General features: G+C 43.4%; 1 protein-coding gene and 1 pseudogene across 5 annotated transcripts in view; one reads left to right on the forward strand and one right to left on the reverse strand.

The window, feature by feature from the left end:
• Window positions 1–626: 626 nt before the first annotated feature.
• LOC308472355 (cytochrome P450 1B1 pseudogene) lies at window positions 627–11,238 on the forward strand (annotated as a pseudogene). The gene has a single exon. The product of its transcript is annotated as a cytochrome P450 1B1 pseudogene (transcript).
• Window positions 10,620–22,691, reverse strand: part of RMDN3 (regulator of microtubule dynamics 3) — a 36,894-nt gene continuing 24,822 nt past the window's right edge. For all 4 annotated transcript variants that reach the window (XM_080997286.1, XM_080997284.1, XM_080997287.1 and 1 more), the window contains exons 10-13: window positions 21,703–21,801; window positions 20,715–20,768; window positions 18,170–18,250; window positions 10,620–15,545 (exon numbers count right to left, since the gene is read on the reverse strand). In XM_080997286.1, the coding sequence (XP_080853412.1) occupies window positions 15,492–15,545; window positions 18,170–18,250; window positions 20,715–20,768; window positions 21,703–21,801 (288 nt within the window). In that variant the 3' untranslated portion in view covers window positions 10,620–15,491. The remainder of the gene's footprint in view (window positions 15,546–18,169; window positions 18,251–20,714; window positions 20,769–21,702; window positions 21,802–22,691) is intronic.

A 22,691-nucleotide genomic window follows, 5' to 3' on the forward strand; every position in this document is an offset into this window, starting at 1 on the left:
CAGCTGAGATGTTTTTGCAAAGCAAAAAGAAAGAAAAAAGTCAAGTTGTCTAAGTTGTCTATATCTTACTCCAAAGGCAAGGAAAGTCAGGTTGCCAGTCGAGTAACTGCTGTCTCCTGACAGTCCCCTCCACCAGGCTTTGCTGAAGTGTCCTGACAAAGCAGAGGCACCAAATGCTCGCTGCCGCCCTTCCCTTCGGACTGGACTGGCATTCGCATCTCTCGCGGTCTGGGGCAGCGGCAGCCGCAGCGTCGCTGGCCAGTTTGTCTCCAGTCACGAAAGCAGCAGCCTTTCCAAGGCAGCCAAAGGTGCCTGGCAGAGTTCAGTAGCTCTCACACTCCGCTCCCCTCCCGCTTCTCCGGCTCCTGCTGCGAGGATCAGGCTGTCTTTGGCAGGAGGAAGACCTTGGAAAGTTGCACACATTCCTGGTGCGAGGGATCAATCTGCTGCTTCCATTCTCTCTCTCGGAGGAAAGCACGGAATGGCTGCGCACGGGGGACTCTGGGACCACCGCGAGGGGAGGAGGGAAGCTCAGCCCCCTTCCCAGACGGCTATAAAGCCGCGACGGGCATCCTGCGAACTCCTCAGAGCAGAGCCAGGAGGCATCTGGCAGAGGGAGGGGGCAGTTCACCGACGGGACGAAGCGTCTGGGGCGATAAAGTCCCCACCCGACGAGCTCGGTCGGGGCTGAGGCGGAGGAAGGGTCCCCCGACGGCTTCCCGCGTCTCTCCACAAAGAAACCGGTTTCTTAGGAGTCCCGCGGGCGTGCGCCCCCCATGGCGGAAGGCGGGAGCCACGACGGGGCGCCCGGCGCGCTCCTCAAGAGCGCCGTCCAGCCGGCGCTGCTGCTTTCTTGCGTCCTGCTGCTGTACCTGTGGGCGAGGAGGATCCCACGGCCGGCGGGCAAGAGCCTCCCCGGCCCCGTCGGGTGGCCGCTGCTGGGCAACGTGCTGCAACTGGGCCGCCTGCCGCACCTCACCTTCGGCGAGCTGGCGCGGCGCTACGGCGACATCTTCCAGCTGCGCCTGGGCCGGCGCGCCATCGTGGTGCTCAACGGGGAGGCGGCCATCCGACAGGCGCTGGTGCAGCAGGCCGTGCCCTTCGCGGACCGGCCCGACTTCCTCTCCTTCGGCCTGGTGTCCGGAGGCAAGAGCATGGCCTTCGGGCGCTACAGCGAGCGCTGGCGGGCGCAGCGGCGGGTGGCGCACGCCACGCTGCGCGCCTTCTCGACGGCCAACACGCCCAGCAAGCAGCTCTTCGAGCAGCACGTGGCAGCCGAGGCGCAGGAGCTGATCGACGGCCTGCTGCAGCTGAGCCAGGGCGGCGCTTACGTCGACCCTTCGCCGCTCTTCGTCGTGGCCAATGCCAACGTGCTGTGCGCCCTCTGCTTCGGGCAGCGCTACAGCCACGCCGACGGCGAGTTTCGCGCGCTGCTGAGCAGGAACCACCGCTTCGGGCAGACGGTGGCGGCGGGCAGCTTGGTGGACGTGCTTCCCTGGCTGCAGGCCTTTCCCAACCCGGTGCGCAGCGTCTTCCGAGACTTCCAGGCGGTCAGCCGCGAGCTGTACGACTTCGTGTGCGCCAAGGTAGCGCAGCACCGCAGCACCTTCCAGGCCGGCGCCCCTCCGCGCCACATCAGCGACGCCATCCTGGAGTGCATGGAGCACGGCCCCGGGGCGCAGCAGGGCCTGGGCGGAGACTACGTCGAGGCCACGCTGGCTGACTTGTTCGGCGCAGGTCAGGACACCACCTCCACCGCCCTCACGTGGGTGCTGCTGCTCCTCCTCAAGCACCCGCACCTTCGACGGCAGCTGCAGGCGGACCTCGACCGGGTGGTGGGCCGCTCCCGGCTTCCGACGGGGGAAGACCGCGCCTCCTTGCCTCGCCTGGAAGCCTTCCTCCACGAGACGCTCCGCTACAGCAGCTTCGTGCCCGTCACCATCCCGCACGCCACGGCCGCCGACGTGCTGCTCGACGGCTTCCACATCCCCGCGGGCACGGTGGTCTTCGTCAACCAGTGGTCCGTCAACCACGACCCGCTGCGCTGGAAGGACCCGCACGTCTTCGACCCGACGCGCTTCCTGGACGCCCGGCAGGAGAACGTCGACCGGGACCTCACGTGCCGGGTCATGATCTTCTCGACGGGCAAGAGGCGCTGCATCGGCGACCAGCTGGCCAAGCTGCAGCTCTTCCTCTTCACCGCCATCCTGCTGCAGCAGTGCGAGGTGGAAGCCAACCCGGCCGAGGAGCTCACCTTGGATTACGTCTACGGGCTGGTGCTCAAGCCCTTGCCTTACACGGTGTCCGTTTCCCCGCGAAGCGCTCTCCCTAGCGGAGAGGAGGAGGGAGGGAACCTCGGAGGGACCGTCGAGGGCGCCTCTTAGCAATGGCGCTTCCCTCCCCACCAGCAAGTTCTCCATAGCCCCTGCTGGCTTTTCAGAGCTGCCCTCTGCCAGAGGAAGTTGATGTTCCCCCCACCAGCCCCTCCCCCTATCTTTCAGAAGCTCACGGCTTCAGACGGTGCCTTTCATACAGGGATGGGGAACCTGCCGCCCTCCCAGATGATGGTGGCTTGGCCTGAAGCTCCCATCCGCCACAGCTAGGATGGCCAGTGGTCAGCCAGGATGGGAGTTCTAGTCCAGCAACATCTGGAGAGAGCCAAAGGTTCCTCATCCAGCTGAAACCTGCTGGGGGGGGGGGGTTTCTGAGCCTGCTCAGCTCACCTGGGTGACCCATCCAGAGTCCTCCAATCAAACATCTTAAATTTGAGATACATTGAGACTATTGTGACTGGGGGGGGGGGGGAGAAACACGTTATTGTGGTGGTGTGGGAAATTGGCATCAGTTACTTCCTTTGGGACTGTGAACTTTTGTAATAAATGCCTCTTTGAAGCAGGCACCCATGCAGACAGAAAAGGTCTCCTGGATTCTCCCAGCTCCCCCCTCCCCCAAAAAATTGTGTCAAGAAGTTTGTCACTTAACAGTACTGTTGATCAAAAAAGGAGGTAAGGTTGTGTTATGTGGAAAGCATTTTTATAGGAAGCATTTACTTGGAAATAATGTGTAGTCAGTGTGAAGAGTATCACAGCGGCAATGCCTTTAACTGCAGATCCTTCAGCTAGGAAATGACACATAGGGGTGGCCCAGCACTTAGTTATTATGTATACATGTGGACAGTTGTCACCTGGGACAATCCTCATGCAGTTTTGTGTCCCTCCCACACTTGTCATATTTGAAGCAGAACAAGAAGAGTGATACTTCCTACCTGTGGCAGCCAGGAGCAAGTAATCTGTGCTCTGACTTCACTAAAAATTAACCCTGTGGCTCCATCCCATCTCATAGGGCGAGTCATATATAGAGTTATCTTTCATTAAATAAAAAAAAGACATGGGGGAAACCTTTGGTTGGTTAGTGGTGCTAAATATGGGCCAAATTATTCCTGTGGCAACCTCTCCCACTGCCACTAAAGTAGGTACAGGGAATCTGTAGCCCTCCAGATGTTGATTAACTACAATTCCCATACTCCCTGAATATTAGCCATGCTGGCTGCAAACAACACCTGGAGGGCCACAGTGCCCCATCAAAGGAAAAGCAGTTTCAGCAAAGCAGCAGCAGTGGAGGGGACCTCAACCCTTTTCTATTCCACTGGCTTTCTGCTGAAATTCCTCCACACTCTCGGGTTGAGATACATGCCTGTGACAGTTATGGTTGGAACACTGCCAGCTGTGGGAGGGAGCCACACAGAACATAAGAATAGCCAATGGCAAAATCAAGCTCAGCATCCTGTTCTCACAGTTGGCCAGCCAGATGCCTGTGGGAAACTTGCAAGCACGACTCCATGCACCAGAACACTCTCCCCTCCTGTGGTTCCAGCAGTTGGTGTTCAGAAACATTACTGCCTCCAACTTCGGAGGAAGAGCACAGCCATCATGCTAGCAGCCGCTGGAAAAATGGTAGGCAGGGGAAGGGTTAAGCAACTCTGATGCTTCTCTCAAAACTTGCTTTTTCTTAGAAGCACCTGGCAGCAGAAGCTTGCCACTTGTAGACCTAGTGCTGCTCTGTTCTTGACCAAGCCTCTTCAGTATCCATTAGTGGATTACTCAAGTTGCAGCACAGATGTGGCACGTCTTGGCAGCTTTGTCACTTCCAGTTTGCGCAGAAATGAAAGTGAAAATCTCCTTGTATAGTGTGCACACTCAGCCAGCTTGCCCCCTCCTAGCCCGGGAACAGGAAGTACTTTGGCTGCATTTTTCTGCATTGAGTTGCGGGACAAGCTGTTCTTTTTCTGTTATCTATCAGTGGTTCCTACCTTGAAATTCAACTCGGAACCTACCAACTGTTTTTAATAAACGTTACCAGATGATTGATTAGAAATAGCATCTAGACCATTACGCTTTAACGTGATATGAAATCAAGACACTTAAATTTCCTCATCTGCCAGTTCTACTCTTAACAGCATTTCCCCTGTACTCCATTGGGGATTGCATTCTTGCTGTGTGCCAGACCTCATAATGGAGAGCCTCTTCTGTCTGTCTCCCACCTTCTTCCCATTTCCTTCCTCTTTGCCACTCACATGAAATTGGACTAGGGCCACAGATTGTCCACACACACACCCCGGCACCTTCCAGGTTTTCCCACCCCCAAAAACCGGTCATATGGCTGCAGCTATGGTGGACAAAATACTCAGTCCTCAATGCCAGTTACTGTAGAGTTGTTCTACTGCCAGCATTGGAGCTGCTCTGGAGGAAGGAGTTGGAGATGCAGACTGTTTTGAGCCTGCTTGGCTTTCTTTCTTTTTTTTATAATAATTTTTTATTCATTTTCCAAACGTTTTTATACAATCAACTCATATTAACTCTCACATTCATCAATTTTTGACTTCCCTCAGTTTCTCTGCAAATCTTTCGTTAAAATTTCAATTGTTAACGCATTTCTGAACTTATTATTGCCTTTAACCGTTCCTCTTCCTTTCTCCTACTTTCTTTTTTACAATATTTCTTAATTTTTCACAGAGACTCTTCAAAACCAACAAGCGTTGTCTGTGCATCACATATGCTTTTCAGATAATCTGTAAATTTCCCCCAGTCCTCAATAAACTTTTGGTCTTTCTGATATCAAATCTTCCCAGTCAATTTATCCAGTTCCACATATTCAGTCAGTTTCATTCTCCATTCTTCCACAGTTGGAATTTCTTCCTGCTTCCATCTTTGCGCCAGCAGTATTCTTGCAGCTGTTACAGCGTATTGGAAAAGTTTACAATCTTTTCTATTAATTTCATTACCTACCAATCCTAGTAAGAAGGCTTCTGGTTTTCTAACAAATGTATATCTCAACATCTTTTTCAATTCCTTATATATCATTTCCCAGAAGCCTTTCACCTTTTTGCATTCCCACCACATATAATAGAAAGTTCCTTCTTTTTCTTTACATTTCCAACACTTGTTACATGTTTTATACATTTTAGCTAATTTAACTGTCGTTATGTACCATCTATATACCATTTTCATTACATTTTCCTTCAACGCGGTACACGCCGTAAATTTTAACCTTTCATTCCATAATTTCGTCCAATCATCATATTGTATATTATAACCAAAGTCTCTAGCCCAATGTATCATTACTGATTTCACCTCTTCATCTTTTGTATGTCATTCCAACAACATTCTATACATTTTAGACAAATTTTTATACTCATTATTCAATACCTCTATTTGAAATTTTGATTCTTTTCCTTCATATCCACACATTTTACAGTCTTTTTTAAACATTTCACTAATCTGGTAGTAGTGCAACCAATCATAAACAAATTCTTTCACCTCTTCATAAGTCTTCATTTTCCATTTCCCCCCCTCTCTTACTATCAATTCTCCATAAGTTATCCACCTCCCCCTCATGTTTATCTTTTTCACACTCATCACTTTCAGTGGTGAAAGCCAATGGGGGAGTCTTGGTTCCAACAAATTTTTATACCTCTCCCACACATCTATCAATGATCTTCGGAAGATGTGGTTTTCAAAGCCTTTATGAATTTTTTTTCTTTTCATACCACAGATATGCATGCCACCCGAATCTATTATCAAATCCTTCTAAATCTAACAACTCTCCATTCACTAATTTAATCCATTCCTTTAACCAACAGAGGCATGATGCTTCACAATATAGTTTCAAGTCTGGCAGGGCGAAGCCACCTCTTTCTCTCACATCTGTTAATAACTTAAACTGAATCCTTGGCTTCTTGCCCTGCCAGATGTATCTTGAAACTATTTTTTGCCATTCTTTGAAAATTGATGCCCCTTTAATTATCAGAAGTTATTGGAACAGAAATAACATCCTTGGCAGCACACTCATCTTTATCGTAGATATCCTTCCCCAAAAAGATAGCTGCAATCTTCCCCACACCTCCAGATCCCTTTTTATCCCATTCCAAACAGGTACATAATTATTTTGAAACAAATCGATATTCTTGGGGGTTAACCATACTCCTAAATAGTTCACTTTGTTCACCACTTCCAGCCCTGTACTTTGTTGCATTTCCTCTATTAATTCTTGGTCCATATTTTTCGCAATAATTTTTGTCTTTCTTTTGTTTAAATAAAAACCTGCAACTTGACCAAATTGTTCTATTTCTTCTAGGATTCTTTTAACACTTCCCGCTGGCTCTTCTACCATCATTACAAGATCGTCCGCAAATGCTTTGACTTTATACTCATTTTTCCCTACAGACACCCCTTTTATTTCTTCATTTTTTCTTATTGATTTTAGCAAAACCTCCAGCACCAAGATGAATAATAATGGTGATAATGTGCATCCTTGTCTTGTACCCTTTGTTATTTTGAGAGCCTGCTTGGCTTTCTGCCTGCAGAGGGGCATGTTCATAGGCAATAGCACATTGGGTGCATGTGAGGCTGACGAAGAAGAGCATCAGCCTAACACACTCCCCCATTTTACTGCACAGAAGTTAAGCTCATGAAGGTCTTGCAAAGAGTAACCTGTGAAGCAGCCACATGCTTTGGAAGAAGCAAGGAGAACTGAACTCTTCTTAGTACAACGATGGTGACCCAACTGCACATTGCGTTGCATAGTTGTCTGTTATCAGGGTGATCAAGGATAAATAGGAGTTGAGAGTCCAAAAACTCCCAGAAGTTCCCCATCCCTGTTTTAAACATAAGTGGAATCTGCACTTGTTTGCTTTTTGCTGAAAATCAAGGAGTTAACTTACGTAGCTGTTTCTTCTTTCCAGCAGCCTTTATATTTGTCTAGTAAGCCACATATTCAGGAAAGGTTTTGAAATGCATAAATAATATAGCCTATTTTTGAATCTACCATTAGGCTTTTCCTTATTCCTATGTTTGGGTGAAGACCATAAGTAGCACTTTTAAAAATATTCTTTTGTATTAAACATTACTTGAGTGTTATTTAACATTTTAAAAAATGTGACTATTATTACCTCCGAATAAAGATGCTGTCACAATCGTTTGTCTTCTTGCAGCAAGGGATTAAAGAAATAGAGAGATATCCTACACAAAGTAGAAGTTTCAGATGAGCGCAAATAGCAAGCACTTTGGCAAAGCCACATGGCTGTTCACTTACTGTCAGGAAAGCTGCCATCCAACATTATTTCTCCAGCACCAGTAAGGTCACCATCAGTGGTAGTCAGAAACATTTTTCATGAATCCTCTCCTTTGAAGTGATTAAAAATTGCTGTTAATACCTATGAAAGTTAGCTGGATGGTGCTGGTCTCCTACCATTATACTTGTACAACTCTGCTTTGTTAACACCTGTCAGAAATGTTTGTGAGTCTCAAGCCTTCCTGTCCTAACTTAGTGGGTAGAAAAAGGATTGGAGGTGGGGAGAAAGAAAGAAACACTGGGCACCTTTGAGGGGTAGCAGGAAAAAAGCTAGCTAAGTGAGAGTCTACAATGGTCAAAATGTCGCAGAATATCACTATATGCGCCTGCTGTTCTCTGGGGCCAATCTAGGAACAATCCTCTAAGCCAAAACATATGATTAAATTTCGAAGTCTTTCCAACCAGTAGGGGAGACAACGATATCTCCCGTGGGTGGGTGTTATCCCCATACATGCAATAGTTAGGAGCCAGCTCTTCATAGCTACCACTGGAGAGAACATCTGTGCCCTTTTCACAGCTAAGAAATGTGCAGATTTTATTTAACACATTAGTCAGCAAAAGCCATTTAAAGATGATTATTGGGTGACAGTCGAGAAGTCATAATGCAACCAAGGAACTTGGGGAATCTGGCAGGCAATCACAGCCTTTCAAGGGAAGATCTCAACATTCCCTCACGTAGCACAGGATTTGAACATAGTGGTGCAGAGGTCTAAAGAAATTTTAAATGTGTTCTTCCAAAATACAAAATCACATATTGTCTGGCACTTCTTTAAAAAAAAAGTTAACTTTTTATTGGGTTTTACAAACAGGGATCTTTTGTGGGCATCCATCTGTCTCACGAGACAATGGAGTGTGCCTTCGGGGGTGAAGCCAAACTGATGTGAGCAGCACCAAAGTGGCCACCCTGGGGCGCAGGTCTGGCAGTGTGCATGCGACAAGACCCACCCCCCTTGGCCTCACTGATGTGCTCCAAAGGAAAGCAGGGGTCATAGGAATAATAATTGTACAAATAAATAGACCAAGTCTTCTCATGTCACATGTACACCATAAAAATAGTATATATTTTCTGTAGTATCTGTAACATGTTTCATTATAAGTGGTCAATGTGCAAGTTCTTGGTTCATGGAGTGGTTTAAATAAAAACAGTAACAAAGGATAAACAGGCAAGAACAATGTTACAGATAACATTCAACATTGCATAGCTAAAATGCCTAATCAGCTAACACTTGTTTTCTGAAAGCCGAACGCTTATTATTTGTTTTTCCCCACCCCAAAAAAATTCAAGTGGAACTTGACTTTATTGGTAAAAGGTAAAAAAGTAAGGTAAAGGATCCCTGGATGGTTAAGTCCAGTCAAAGGCAACTATGGGGTTGCTGCGCTCATCTTGCTTTCAGGCCAAGGAAGCCGGCGTTCATCCACAGCTAGCTTTCTGGGTCATGTGGCCAGCATGACTAAACTGCTTCTGGTGCAACGGGACACCATGACAAGTGCCAGAGTGCATGGAAATGCCGTTTACCTTCCCGCCATAGCGGTACCTATTTATCAGATTGCACTGGTGTTCTTTTGAACTGCTAGGTTGGCAGAAGCTGGCACAGATCAACGGGAGCTCACTCCATCATGGGGATTTGAACCACTGACCTTCTGATTGGCAAGCCCAAGAGGCTCAGTGGTTTAGACCACAGTGCCACCCGCACCCCCATTTGTTGGTAAATGTCTAAATAAGGGTATCTGGCAGGGGCTGGAGAGAGGGGGAAAGTTACGAGCCTTGCAGAAGTCAGGGTGGAAGCTGATAGAACTCTTTACTATCTTTTAAAACCATCCTGCAGTCAGCACATCTAGGCAAAGGTGATGCCACCAGAACCATCATAGCAGTTATGACCGCCAAACACACATGCTCGACCCAGGCTCACGTGGCAAATGGGAGCAGGGGATCTGCTTTTTTTTTATCAATCCATAGGAAGATAATTCAACCAAAATGATCAAGGGGATGGAGCAACTCCCCTATTAGGAAAGGTTGCAGCAATCAGAACTTGAGAAAAGGCAAGTCACATGGTAGAAATTTATAAAATTATGCGTGGCATGTAGAAAGTGGATAGAGAATTATTATTTTTTAAATAACACTAGAACTCAGAGATATCTAATGAAGCTGCATGTTGGAAGATTCAGGACAGAGGAAAGTACTTATTCATGCCGTGGAACTCACTTCCACAGTGATGATCACCAACTTGGATAGCTTTAAAGAGGAGTAGGAGATTATCATCACCTGCTAGCCAGGATGATGATGTTCCATCTCCACTGTCAGGCAGTAAGAGTCAGAATATCAGTTGCTGGAAATCACAGGCAAGCAGTGCTGTTGCACTTATGTCCTGATTGTGGGCTTCCCACAGGCATCCAAGCAGCAGTGTGGTATAGTGGTTAGAGTTCAAATCCCTGCTGGACTAGATGGGCCATTGGCCTGATCCAGCAGGCTCTTCTCATGTTCTTATGATTGTTTACAGAAGGAAATCGTGAGCCCCTAATAAAGTCCACCAGACCTCCCCATTTGGCTAAGCCATGCCTATTTGCCCTACACTAACATATGACATCAGGAGTGGGGCAGGTAATGTCACGGCTGGGCTAAAAAGGAGTTGAAGGCATCACCAATGCACTGCAAGTCTTAACTTTGTGTGGCCTTTTCCTTTATTAAAATAATTCCTGTAATTTCAAGGAACCAGTTATTGACTAGAGTCACCAATACAATGTTTGTTAATTACACAGTCTATGTCACAATACACTTCTTGAGAAGTCTGGAATCAGATTTGGGTTTCAATTTTTATCCCTTCAGCCAAGTTATTCCTGGAAGAGGCTCTCCAGCCCCGCTGGAGCAGCTTTTCAGAGCACTGCAGGGGGAAGTATGAATCAGTAAACGTCACCTCCCTGCACTTCCTCCTGGGAGAAGTCCTCCGAGAAGAGTTTTGCTCACAGAACTCTGGATACAAGCCACAGTCATATAAAAAGAATGCAGATATTTTTATTTCAGAACTGTTACATACTCATCATTAGGCAGTGTTGTCACTTTTATTTCAAATAAATTTGAAGTTAAAACCACCCAGTTTTACAATTAACTCTTGTATTAGCTTGATTTTTAAAAACAAATATACAGCTGCATGAAAATAATTGTCTTTTGTTCCCTGTAAAATAGATATTGGAAGTAAGTTTTGTCAGTAATGCAAACTGCCTTTTTGAACTACCTCTTGTCCATTAGAATTTTAAGTACTTAGTGACCCTCTGGGAGGGTTGCAGTGCAGTCATAAAAGATTTTCACCTTTATATTCACAGTTTAGTCAACAAAACTTATGCAACTTAAAAAAAAAAAACCACCACCACCACCACACACACATAAATCATTTCCACCTAAGGCTGCTAAAGTGCACCTCCTTCTAAATGAAAAGAACCACTTTCCCCAAACCATCCTTCCTCAGAGATTACTCTTCTCCAAAATACTGATCTCAAGGTATACCATCTACCATGCTCAAAATGATATTGCCTCGATTACTTAAACCAATTTCAGAAAGCTATTCTGTTTTCAACACATGATTCTATGGTGTTAGTGATAACAGCAATCTCTTGCAAAGGAACAAAAGGAGACAGGCAGGCAGGCAGGCAGAGTTCTCTCTCCAGGTCCTTAGATGAAGGGCAAGGCACACATACGTACATAGCCAGAGGATCTTGTCCAGCCTATCAAAGCTTTTTCCTCCCAGCCTGCAAAATCCCACGCAGTGCTCCCATGTGGCAATTCATTCAGGGGTTGGGGGCAGGGAGAGAAGTTAGTCGGATATGGAATGCAGTTAAAGGACCATTCTTGTGCTATTGCAATCATACTAAAGACCTTGCTTTGGTCAAGTGCATTAAGATACTCACTGCTTTGCGGGCCCTAAAATGATCACACAGTGCAATTTTACATAGGGCACCACAACATGGCTATGTCTGTACTTGAATGAAAGGTTGATATCATGTGAGGTTACTGAAGGATCCCTTTCTTCGTTTACTTCATTGGCATTTTAGTCAGGCTTACTTGCAGAAGCACAATCAGATCAGTTACTTAATTCATCCATCTCACATAAAAATAAATGTGTTTGCAATTGACATCATTTCTCTGTAGTATCAGAATATCACACGTGGAAATTTAAAGCTTTAAACACATTAGGAAATCAAATACTGAATCACCAAAGGTCTCATAAATAAGCATGTGGAATGTCAGAATTGGGGGCAACGACGACGAAAGAAAAGTGTACTCAATAGTGCAATCCTATCACATCTACTCAGAAGTATGTCAGTTCAGTGAGGCTTACTCCCAGGTAAGCAAGTACAGAATTGCAGCCTTAGTTACAGTTCTCCATCTTCTGTAAATGCTTTCAGAGCATACTTTTTAAAAGCAGCACTCACAGAAAATACTTTGGTCACTGTCTAATAATTCTTACGGCTCTCCCAAGCATTTCAATTAGTTCTTTCATTGGAATAATAAATAATTTGGTCAGGCACACAAATCCAACGAATTTTTAACTTCAGAAAAATGTAAGTACTTCTGAATGCAAATATATGGACTGGTCCTTTTCAAGTAAAACTTGTGAGAGCCTCAAGGCCAGATGGGTGGGGTATAAATAATAAAAGGTTGTTATTGTTAGTCACTCCAATTTTCACTCAAACAAAATGTCCAATATCCAGATGCACATTTTGATGAGCGGTTTTAGAATGGGATAGGGAATCTTTCTGACTCCACCAGTCAGATCCCATATCAGTGCTGCGGACCAAATGTGACTGGTGTTTTTTCCAGCAGCTTCCAATGCAAAGCGCTCCCTGAATCATGGAGGGGTTTGCATGGAATCCTGCTGAACTGATTTATTTTAATTTAACGTCTCCATCAGCCATCCCTTGCAAGGAAGAGGTGCACACAGCCAACTCAGGTCTTAACTCTGCCCTCCCACCCATCAGATCACACTACAAGTGACAAACAACTGATGGTTTGAGGGAAATGGCCCACAGGTCTAAGCTGAAGATACAATTTGTACTTCACCTGAATGAAGTATGGAGTAAGTATTAGAGTAGGACATTGTTTAGATTGTGTACGCTGGCATGGCCTAAAATTCGCAAGGGGCATGAACTAAGTTGATTGTGAGGTAATGTTATTACAGTACTGTAAATTAGCAAGGGCAACAAGGACTGATCCAAGGACTTACTGTATTTAAAACAAGTATTATTTCAGGCATTTATACAAACCTTTAAATACCGGGAAACTTTCACTATGTTGCATTAACTTGAAGAACCCTTCACTGAACATTTTATGGCCAGTCATTTTGAACATGCAAGGAACTACCCTAGTGATTTAGTAGTTGGCAGTATGTTCTCATCCAAACCACATGGTCACAAGAATACATAACACTGCCACCTACTCAAAGGGCAGTATCCAATACTTCTCTTACTCAGAGTACAGCCACTGAAATTAATGCACATGACTAACGTAGGTTTATTTATTTCAGTGGGTCTACTCTGAGTACAACTTAAAGTTGAATACAATCCACATTTCTGATTTTGCAATCTTAACCGAGTTGCATTTCCTTGTGAGCACAGTAAAAATAGGGCTATAAAAGTACCTGCTTCTCTTAACGTTTATAGGACTAGGGTGAAGCCTATCTAATGTTTTTAGATATAAATATGAATTAAGAAACAGGAAAATATGCACCAGGAAAATCTTTGGACAGAAATATTTCTTGTCTTCCAACTTGATTTGTTGTAATGTTAAAAAGCAATTCTAGTGTAATGTTATATACATATTTGGGTGAATAGATTAGATGATTTTTATATAAAATATTCTCTCTAATTGTGTTTTCTAGAAATGTTAAATACAGCAGCGTGTATTCAATAAAAATCACTGTAATTATCCAGCTAAAGTGAGCAGTAAATTAGGTTTCAAGGGGACTGAGAAATCCCACTTGAATTCCTGGCAAAAATTACAGGACACAGAAAACAGAATTATTCTGCACTCTGGAAGTAGTAAGATTGTTTGGTTTACAACAGGCTGAAACTGACTGGTAATTTAATTCCACCTCTTAGGCATTACATATTCTGTACAACTCAGTGACAGCTCTGGAAAATACAGAGCTTGGTTCTCTTTCAGAACCAAGAATTTCCCCCTATGCTGTATTCTACAGTAGGCAGGTAATGCTCATGGCTGAAGAGAAGGAATGAAAGATAATTTTAAAAATATATCTTGGAATATACTGTTAAAGGCCAGCAGATGAAGAAAACTATTTGTTTTTATTCCTTAAACTTAAAACAGATTTTAATTGCCCTTTGCAGCAGTGATGTTAGTTCTTTCAAACACCTCCAAAAACTGAAGGCAAATTATTTGGTCCCCCAACATTAAGGTTTTTCTAAGTTTTTCTGCTGGGTGCCCCTCGTGACTTTAAAGAATGGCAGTGCCACAGTTATAGCGTACTGTGCGGAAGAAGTGGAGTACTCTAAAAGAAACACAAAGTCCACAAGCAGCTTACAAGGTGCATGTGTTGGACACAATAAATATTTTCAGAGTTATTTGTAAGGGCTCAAACAGAAGTCTAGCTTGTGGAATATTGTATTGGCACCCAATGTTCTCCTATCAATCCCCACTTGGATATTAACAATGGGGGCAATGGAAAGTGACAGTACTACGCTGCCTTGAGTAAAAACGGCCAAGTCAACAATATTTATCGTGTGCAGTGAACAGAGTGTCATGCGTCCACGGATTAAGCATTAATCATTTTGCCAGAGGAAGCCGTGATCTATAATTCTACCTTATACATCCAGTTCAAACTAGATGCAACACAGGGGAATCCAGAAAACACGATCTGTTGCCATTTTCCATTTAGATCAAAGCAGTAATTGGGTTTGGGCTGAGGCTGTGGGCCAGTAGAGCAGTGTTGTTTACCTGGCTTCCTAATGTGAAGTCACTGCCAGTAGCAGAGAAGGAAAGGGGCAAAGTGACATGGATTGATGTAGATGCAGCATTGGGAATACTGGATTGGTCCTGCCATTGTACCTGCACAACACCAACCTCCCCGTTGCCTTGCCCCTCCCCTTCCTATTTACCAGCAGCAACCTCTATGCTGGGAAGCCAGGTAAGCAATGCCACCTTGCTCTGCTGATCACTGCAAGTGTGGGATATTAGAAAAGTGGACAATTAAAGCTTTCCCATAAACCTCATTCCCAAATTTACTCCCCCCACCCACCCAGTTCAAGCTATTTGTCTTATGGCAAATAAACTGGAAAACATAAAGGTATTGGGTATATACCTAACATATAGCTGGGGAGATTCTAAATGGGAAACTGTTTTTAAATGAAAAACTTTTTAAAAACCCTCCCCAGGTCTGCTTTAACCTAAAAACTATGGGAGATCTTGTGCCTAATTCTGCCATCACATCTAATATAGGCCTTCTTTTTACTGATTAATTTCTAATGTATTATGAAAACAGGATTAACACACAAAGTGCCATGTTGATCACATCACAATTAAGGAAGTGTGCAATTAATGTGTCTTGGAAATGTCTGGCTGGTGAATATGCAAAACACAAGCATGAAAAAATAATCAACTTAGTAACTTCTGTTTTGAGGACACTTGAACATACTGATTTAGAAATCAAGGGATATGAGCTGAATCACTTTTCTTTGACTATCATGCCAGCCTAATTCTTTGAAAAAGGACTGCTGAAACCACAGTTTGATTTTTCATTTTCATTCTGCGGCATGTTCATGAAGCCCAGTGAGGATAATAATGACTGTGAAACCTTTTAGACTGGAACTTTCACTGCATTTGCATAACTAATATGCAGACAGATCTTTCAACTTGCTTAGCCTTCTGAATTTGCTTCCATCTCTTCCATCTCTCTACTGCTTTCAGCGTCCTGGAGGAATGAAAAGGAACAAAGTAAATTTGTGGCTAGCTGGTTTGAACTAATCCCATCTGCAAAATTATACAATCAGGATGATCAACATGCTATTCTTCTCCCAACCTCCTAGGGAGAAAATGAAACAAACAACCCTGACTGGCTCTTCTTCCTTTTCCATACTGTTTATACTTCAAAACAGCGGTGGAAACCTTTTGCTCGTGGCCCTAATTTGGCCTAGCAGGGGCCCTAATTTAACCTGTCAGGTTGTTTCCCCCAAAATATGTCTACCTACTAAAGACACAACTGCATATGAACTGCTTAAAAGTCTTCTCCCAATGTTTCCTTGGAAAGCCAGGCTCAATGATGGTCAGCTGATCAGTGCTGACAGCAATACCCTCTGAAGTTGTCCATTTGCAGGCACAGTTTGAATCCAGCTGGGGAACCTCAAACATTCTATCTCCCTGCCCCCCTTCAAACACAAAGCCTCTACAGTGGTACCTTGGGTTAAGAACTTAATTCGTTCTGGAGGTCCATTCTTGACCTGAAACTGCTCTTAACCTGAAGCACCACTTTAGCTAATGGGGCCTCCTGCTGCTGCTGCGCCGCCGGAGCACGATTTCTGTTCTTATCCTGAAGCAAAGTTCTTAACCTGAAGTAATATTTCTGGGTTAGCAGAGTCCATAACTTGAAGCATCTATTACCTGAAGCGTATGTAACCCGAGGTACCACTGTATTATACAATTACCAGAAGTGGACAGCAAGGAGGAGGAGCTAAAAACACAATTCCTGCTACAATCCTGTACCTCACCAAATCAAAGATATCTAGTAGTACAGTAGTAAAACAGCCACAGGTAGAGCAGCGCAGTCCTTTCCGCTGAAAGTAAATACCCAGCCTATCAGATCTATCTAGGGCATATCACAACCTAATCTCCTTGCGTAAGTCAAGCATAATCAGCAGAAGCAGCTACCCATCCTAGTCCTAGGCTCTCACCCAGAGCCATCCACTTCCAGTCCTGTTTCTCACTCTGGGGGAAGAAATACTGGACAAGATCACCAGCACCTGGCCTCTCACCCCAGACTCCCATTCAACAAAACTCAGTATCCCCTAGAAGACTAACCACGCTGTAATATCACTGGCTGACACTTGCCCTGATTCCGAAATGGTGACCGTGCCCCTGCCGACCCCACTGGGGGATGCCTTGCCACTTGTGGCCAGCCTGGTCTTTATGGCCATTAGATGTTCATTCTTCACTTCTGACACTCAATTCTGATTTATATAGATGCACACTCCTCCTACAGCGCGCAACTTGTTTTCCTAAAATGCCTGGTTAGCAAACGTCTTTACCCTAGCCAAGTCTGACAGGTTTTTGCTGCCTGAATTGATGGATCTAACCTTTTCTTGATCTCTGAAATTTCCTGTTCAGTGACTGGAATTCTTAAGTTTGACATCTGGTTTCCCTAAGCTTGGCAGCCTGCAGTAGAAGATTTGCTAGTGCAATACTAGATATTGTTCTGGAGGTGGCAGTAACACCAGTTTCGCATAATATAAAATAGTGAGCAAAATTCAGTATATCCATAGTCCGAAAGTCATTTAAGGAGCTGTGCAACAAAAGATAAAACCCCTTTCAGGTGAAAACTTTTAAAAGAATGAAGATCCTCAAAACAACTGTAGGCATTATAGCCTAGAATGAATATTCCAGCTTAAAAACATCTGACAGGGTCCGTGAAGATCTCACCTCTAGTTCAATATAGCAAGTTCAATGCAGCCAGTTTCAACTTATTTAACTGCAATATTAATATTATATTAGTGGCCTGTTACCTAAAATATATCCAAGCAACATTACACAATAGAAAATTCATATAATTTCTGTTGATGTTAGCCGCCCTGAGGCTGGCTCTGGCCGGGGAGGGCGGGGTATAAATAAAAATTATTTTTTATTATTATTATTATTATTATTATTATTATTATTATATGTTAACATTCCAGAGAACATTTATAAAAAACAGCCCCACCATAACAGCGATAGAAAAATTACTTATCACCACTTACCACTTACTTGCAAGATTTGCATGGGCTACCAAGATGCACCAGACAGCCACTTTGCTCCTCTAAAGTCATTTTGCTGCTGTGCTGCACTGAATTCAGCCACGGTTTGGCTTTGTGTGCTGTCCAAACCTGGGTTGTGGTTTAGTGCTCTCCATACTAACCATGAGCTGCAAACCAGGAAAGCTAGACTGCAAGCCAGAGTTCATGCAATATAAACCATGGCTTAACTTGGCAAAGCACAATGGCTAGAGAGCAACAAAATGGCTGTGATCTTTTCTCCCAGAGTCTGGCTAAGTCACGGTTTGGCTTAGCATAACATATAAATCAGATCAGTAGGATTCAGCAGTTTGAATATTTAGGTTCACCTATTACCTATTTAAAATGACATTAAAGTTAACATATTTTTATTTTAAAAATTACTCAGGAATAGGTTTAGAAAACTGCTCAAAAAGGAAGAAGGATAAAATAAATCTAAAGTGTAGATTTAATAGGCTGTCTATCTCTGAAGACAGATACAACTAAATATGAGATGGCATATTATTTGGATCTGTTAAATCATCATCTTCACACATGAATGACACTCAAACACTACCTCTTTTGTGATGACTGGCAACTCTGAAGCCAAACCCAGCCAGTGAGCAGCTGCCGAGTTATCTCCTAGTTCCTTGTAGCACTGCAAGAGAGAGTGGGGAGGGAAAGCAAAATTAAAACAAGATAGAACATTTTATGAGGATGTGTATTCCATTAATAAAAAATATAATTTATCTTTTCAAACACTGAAACCCATAGAGAACAGAAGAGGAGACGCCTGGAGAAAGCACTTTCCAAAATATATAGTAGACTGAACTCTAAGAGAGAGAGAGGCATCAGAATGGGTGACATCAACAGTCCATGTACAAACCCATTAAGCTGTACTATTCACTTCAGAATGATGTTCAAGAGACGAGGCAATAGCGACCGCCATAGGTAAGGTGTCCTTCACAGGCACATCCAAGAGGATGTTGTGAGCTGGTGACGCAAGAGTGAATGTGACGTTACATTCAGCACTGCTGACTGCATAGTGCTTAGGCTGCCACACCCCTGGGGGGCAGGCATGGGGCTGACACCCTCCTCACAGGCCCATTTAGCAGAATTTGTCTAAGCATCTTGGGACATATTTTACCCTTTGGTTTCACAGAATCACCAGTGGAATCAAAATACCCTGATTCGCCTCCAAAAGGCGCACTCTTCCATTGTCTCCCGAGACAGACGGATGCCAACAAAATTATGTACAACAGATCATTTTCTTGGAATATAAGAATTTAGTCATTTAGTCGTGTCCGACTCTTCGTGACCCCATGGACCAGAGCACGCCAGGCACTCCTGTCTTCAAACACTAGCTAGATACAGTGGTACCTCAGGTTAATTACTTAATTCGTTCCGGAGGTCCATACTTAACCTGAAACTGTTCTTAACCTGAAGACCACTTTAGCTATTTGGCCTCCTGCTGCTGCTGCGCCGCCAGAGCACGATTTCTGTTCTCATCCTGAAGCAAAGTTCTTAACCCGAGGTACTATTTCTGGGTTAGCGGAGTCTGTAACCTGAAGTGTATGTAACCTGAAGCGTATGTAACCTGAGGTACCACTGTATATATAAAAGTCCTACTGTCAGACTGTGAAACCCTATGCATATTTACTTGTGTTAATCCCACCATGGCATGGCCAAACTTGGCCCTCCAGCTGTTTTGGGACTACAATTCCCATCATCCCTGACCACTGGTCCTGTTAGCTAGGGATAATGGGAGTTGTAGTCCCAAAACAGCTGGAGGGTCAAGTTTGAGTGTATGCAGGATTGCAGCCTTAGTTAAAATGGAACAGTAGAAGTGAGTGATTTTCAAGTGACTCAGATAAATTATTTTGCTAAGAGGTATAGGAAAGTCTAAATACAACTACTAAAAAGTGTTTAAAATATTATTTATTTGTTTAATACAAATTTTACACCACTTGATTGTAAAAAAAAACCCCAAAGCAACTTACAAAAGATAAAACAGAAAAATTGAGAAAAATTCACAACCATATATACAAAAGTTAAAATACTAAAACAGATTAAAATTACCTCAACTTTCTAAGCATCTGTGGGTAGGCTTTTCCAAACAAGAATGTTTTTAGCTAAAGAGTGACCATATGTCTCATGATGGTGTGGTTTAATTGCACCAGAATCCCAATTCACATTTCAACTGTATCATATGAAACGCTGATATTTAGAATAGTAACTTTCTTATTTTATTAAAAGCAAACTTTTCTTGAAATGGAAGAATGATGAAGAAATGATAATTAAAATGAACTTAGATCTAGGCTTCTTAGACATATCTAGGGAAAACATTCCATGGTGGGGAAATTCTTATAGTCCTGTACTTATAACTAAAGATTATATTCATTTGACATCCTAGTCATGTATGAGATACACAACGGCCCACAGTGTAGTAAAACAAGTAAAAAAGTAACCTGCACAAAGATTTCTGCATTTTGTTGACTTCTTTTTTAATTTTATTACCACCTTCCAGTTTTTACAGAAGACTGTCAAAGCAAGTAAAACTTCTGGCAAATTCAAATTCGGATATATTCCAAACCAGGAACAGAATCTTAAAAACTTGTACACTACTCAACATAAAATGAGGTTGTTTGGGACTTGGGGAACAGAGTGATTTTACAGGGAGCAAATCCCTCTACACTCTTGCTTGGCTATTGTAGCAAAAGCCATTTGGCATTAAAACTTTCATGGGCTCCAACTGGAGGTCACAGAAACAGGACAATGCAGCTCCAGAAAAAAATCATTCAGTTTGTGCAAACAAGAACATATTTCAAATCCTTTGTGGAACCAAACCGAACGCTTTCCATGTAAATCACAACACGATCTACAATATAGAAACAAAAACCCAACAGCAACAGCCACTACCCAGTTGGAACCATAGATACTAGGGGCTAGAAAGCCTAATGATCATCTTGAGTGACGCAGACCATTGGAAGGGTGTAGCAGAGTTTTTCTAAATAAATAATGGTCTGACTCTGCATTAGGCAGTTTCATGTGTTCAAACCAAGCAGTTAATTCTGAAATACGTTAACACACAACTTTTGTGGCCCAAGCAAACATACACTTACCTTGGCAATGTATATTCTTCCCACTTTTGAAAAACCAGCACTCAGGTCTTCGGCCTACAATGAATATGAAGAATTAAAGATGATTCAGAGAGATTACACTTTAGCTCAGGCTATGCAGGTTCTACACTGTTCATCAGACAGAAACTGTCTGCACTCTAATGGGTCATGAAAATGGGGAGGGGGCCTATTAGAGAGAAACTTCTGCTATGCTCACATCATTTTAAGAAGCAGGGCTTTCAGATACTTCTGCATGTAGCCCATGTGAGTCAGTTACCCTTGCCCATCAAAATACATGACCTGTACACCTAACAAAACATCTGGAGGAGCAGTCGTATTAGTCTGTTGCATCAAAAAGACCACAAAAATCTTGGAAGCTTACCCCATAGTATTTATTTTAGCCTTTAATGCAAGGGTGAGGAACTTTAGGCCCGGGGTCTGCATGCAGCCTTTCAGACCTATCTGACTCTCAGTGGTCCTGAATTATACTCTTCAGCCTGGCTGAAATGTGTCCTTGAACTGTGATAATTGTCTCACATTTGACTGGATGGAAGCTGGGAAAAGATGTGTGTTTATGTGTGTAAAAGTTTATTATTTATTGCACTTATTAGTCACTTTTGTTTTACAAAAGGTTTACAAAATAGTACAAAGATTAAAACCATTATAAAACCAAAATAGATCCATACATCTAAAAGGTAGGTCCTAACATATTCCACTCACTGAAAGAGGCCACAAATATCTAAACCCCTCCAAATTAAGGGGTAAAAACCTGGCTAAGAGAAATGTTTTTGGCTGGCACCTAAAAGTAGATAGTGATGGAATAAATAGGGAGCCGCCACCAAAAAGGCCCATTCTCATGTTTAAGAAGCTTGGTAGCTTATTTTGCTGTTATTCAAATATGCTTGAAAATGCTGAACTTTAGCTGCTTTTGTTGGTTGTTTGTGCACAACTAATAACTAGCCATTTTAGTGCTTTGCTCAACTGTTAGTACCTTTAAGAAATTCTGCAGTGCATCCTGAACAGTGGCTGTGGGGGGTTCTTCATACAAGGCAGCAGCAGTTTTCCTTTCCAACCATCCCAGATGAGAGACCTGCATAAAAACAAAGATGGGAACATAATCTTCCTACTATAACTTGGCAGCCAACACAAAACCACCTAGTTCATATGCCTATCTTGCCAGTGATTCCATTTGTATGGCAGAGGAGCAGGATAGAATGCATCCGTCCTTCCAAGAATAATGTAATGCAGGTGCCCTACAGAGACCAGGGTATACCACACAGAAGGTATTAACATGATTATTTACCATAAAAATAAGATGGCGGTGGCCTCCATGTGTTGCAATCATGTTGAATGTCACTTAAAATGTGCAGTAATAGGTAGGGCATGGATTAAGAACCAATTAATCTAGTGTCTCCTCCCACCAGTATTCCTTCGTTTTTGAGATGAAATATTAGAGAAGTAGAGGTTGCTACTCCACACTGCCATTCAATATTTAAATGACCATTTGCTTGTAATGACACTCTAGTTGATATTCTGTTTTGTTATCCAACACTACTAAATCTCAACTGCAGCAAAGTTGGACTCTGCTAGCAGTGGAAGAGCAAGCTAGCAGTCCCACTGCCCGGGCATTTTTTTTTTGGGATGCCTCATAGTCACTGTACTAAATAAACTTAGCTCAGTCCAGTTTTTTTCAATAAGTGAATGAATTGCCCTCAATTCATTCCTTTCTTTACACCATTGAAAAATATAAAGCACGTGATACAGTTTTTTAAATACCTGCAACCGTTTCTGATAAGAGCAACAGAAGAAAAACACATGCTAAGCATTATACAAATACACTGTATGCAGGAGCCCTGGAGTGCTCCAAAACATCCTTAATCACATCCATGTGTGTTCAAAAGAGGGAAGTGTGATTGTTTTTACTGGAGTAAAATTATGGGGAAAGTGAAAGCATGCATTTGCCTGCAACTAATGCTTTTC

This window comes from Podarcis pityusensis (genome assembly GCF_964106645.2).
Source record: "Podarcis pityusensis genome assembly, chromosome: 1".
Classification (NCBI taxonomy): Eukaryota; Metazoa; Chordata; class Lepidosauria; order Squamata; family Lacertidae; genus Podarcis; species Podarcis pityusensis.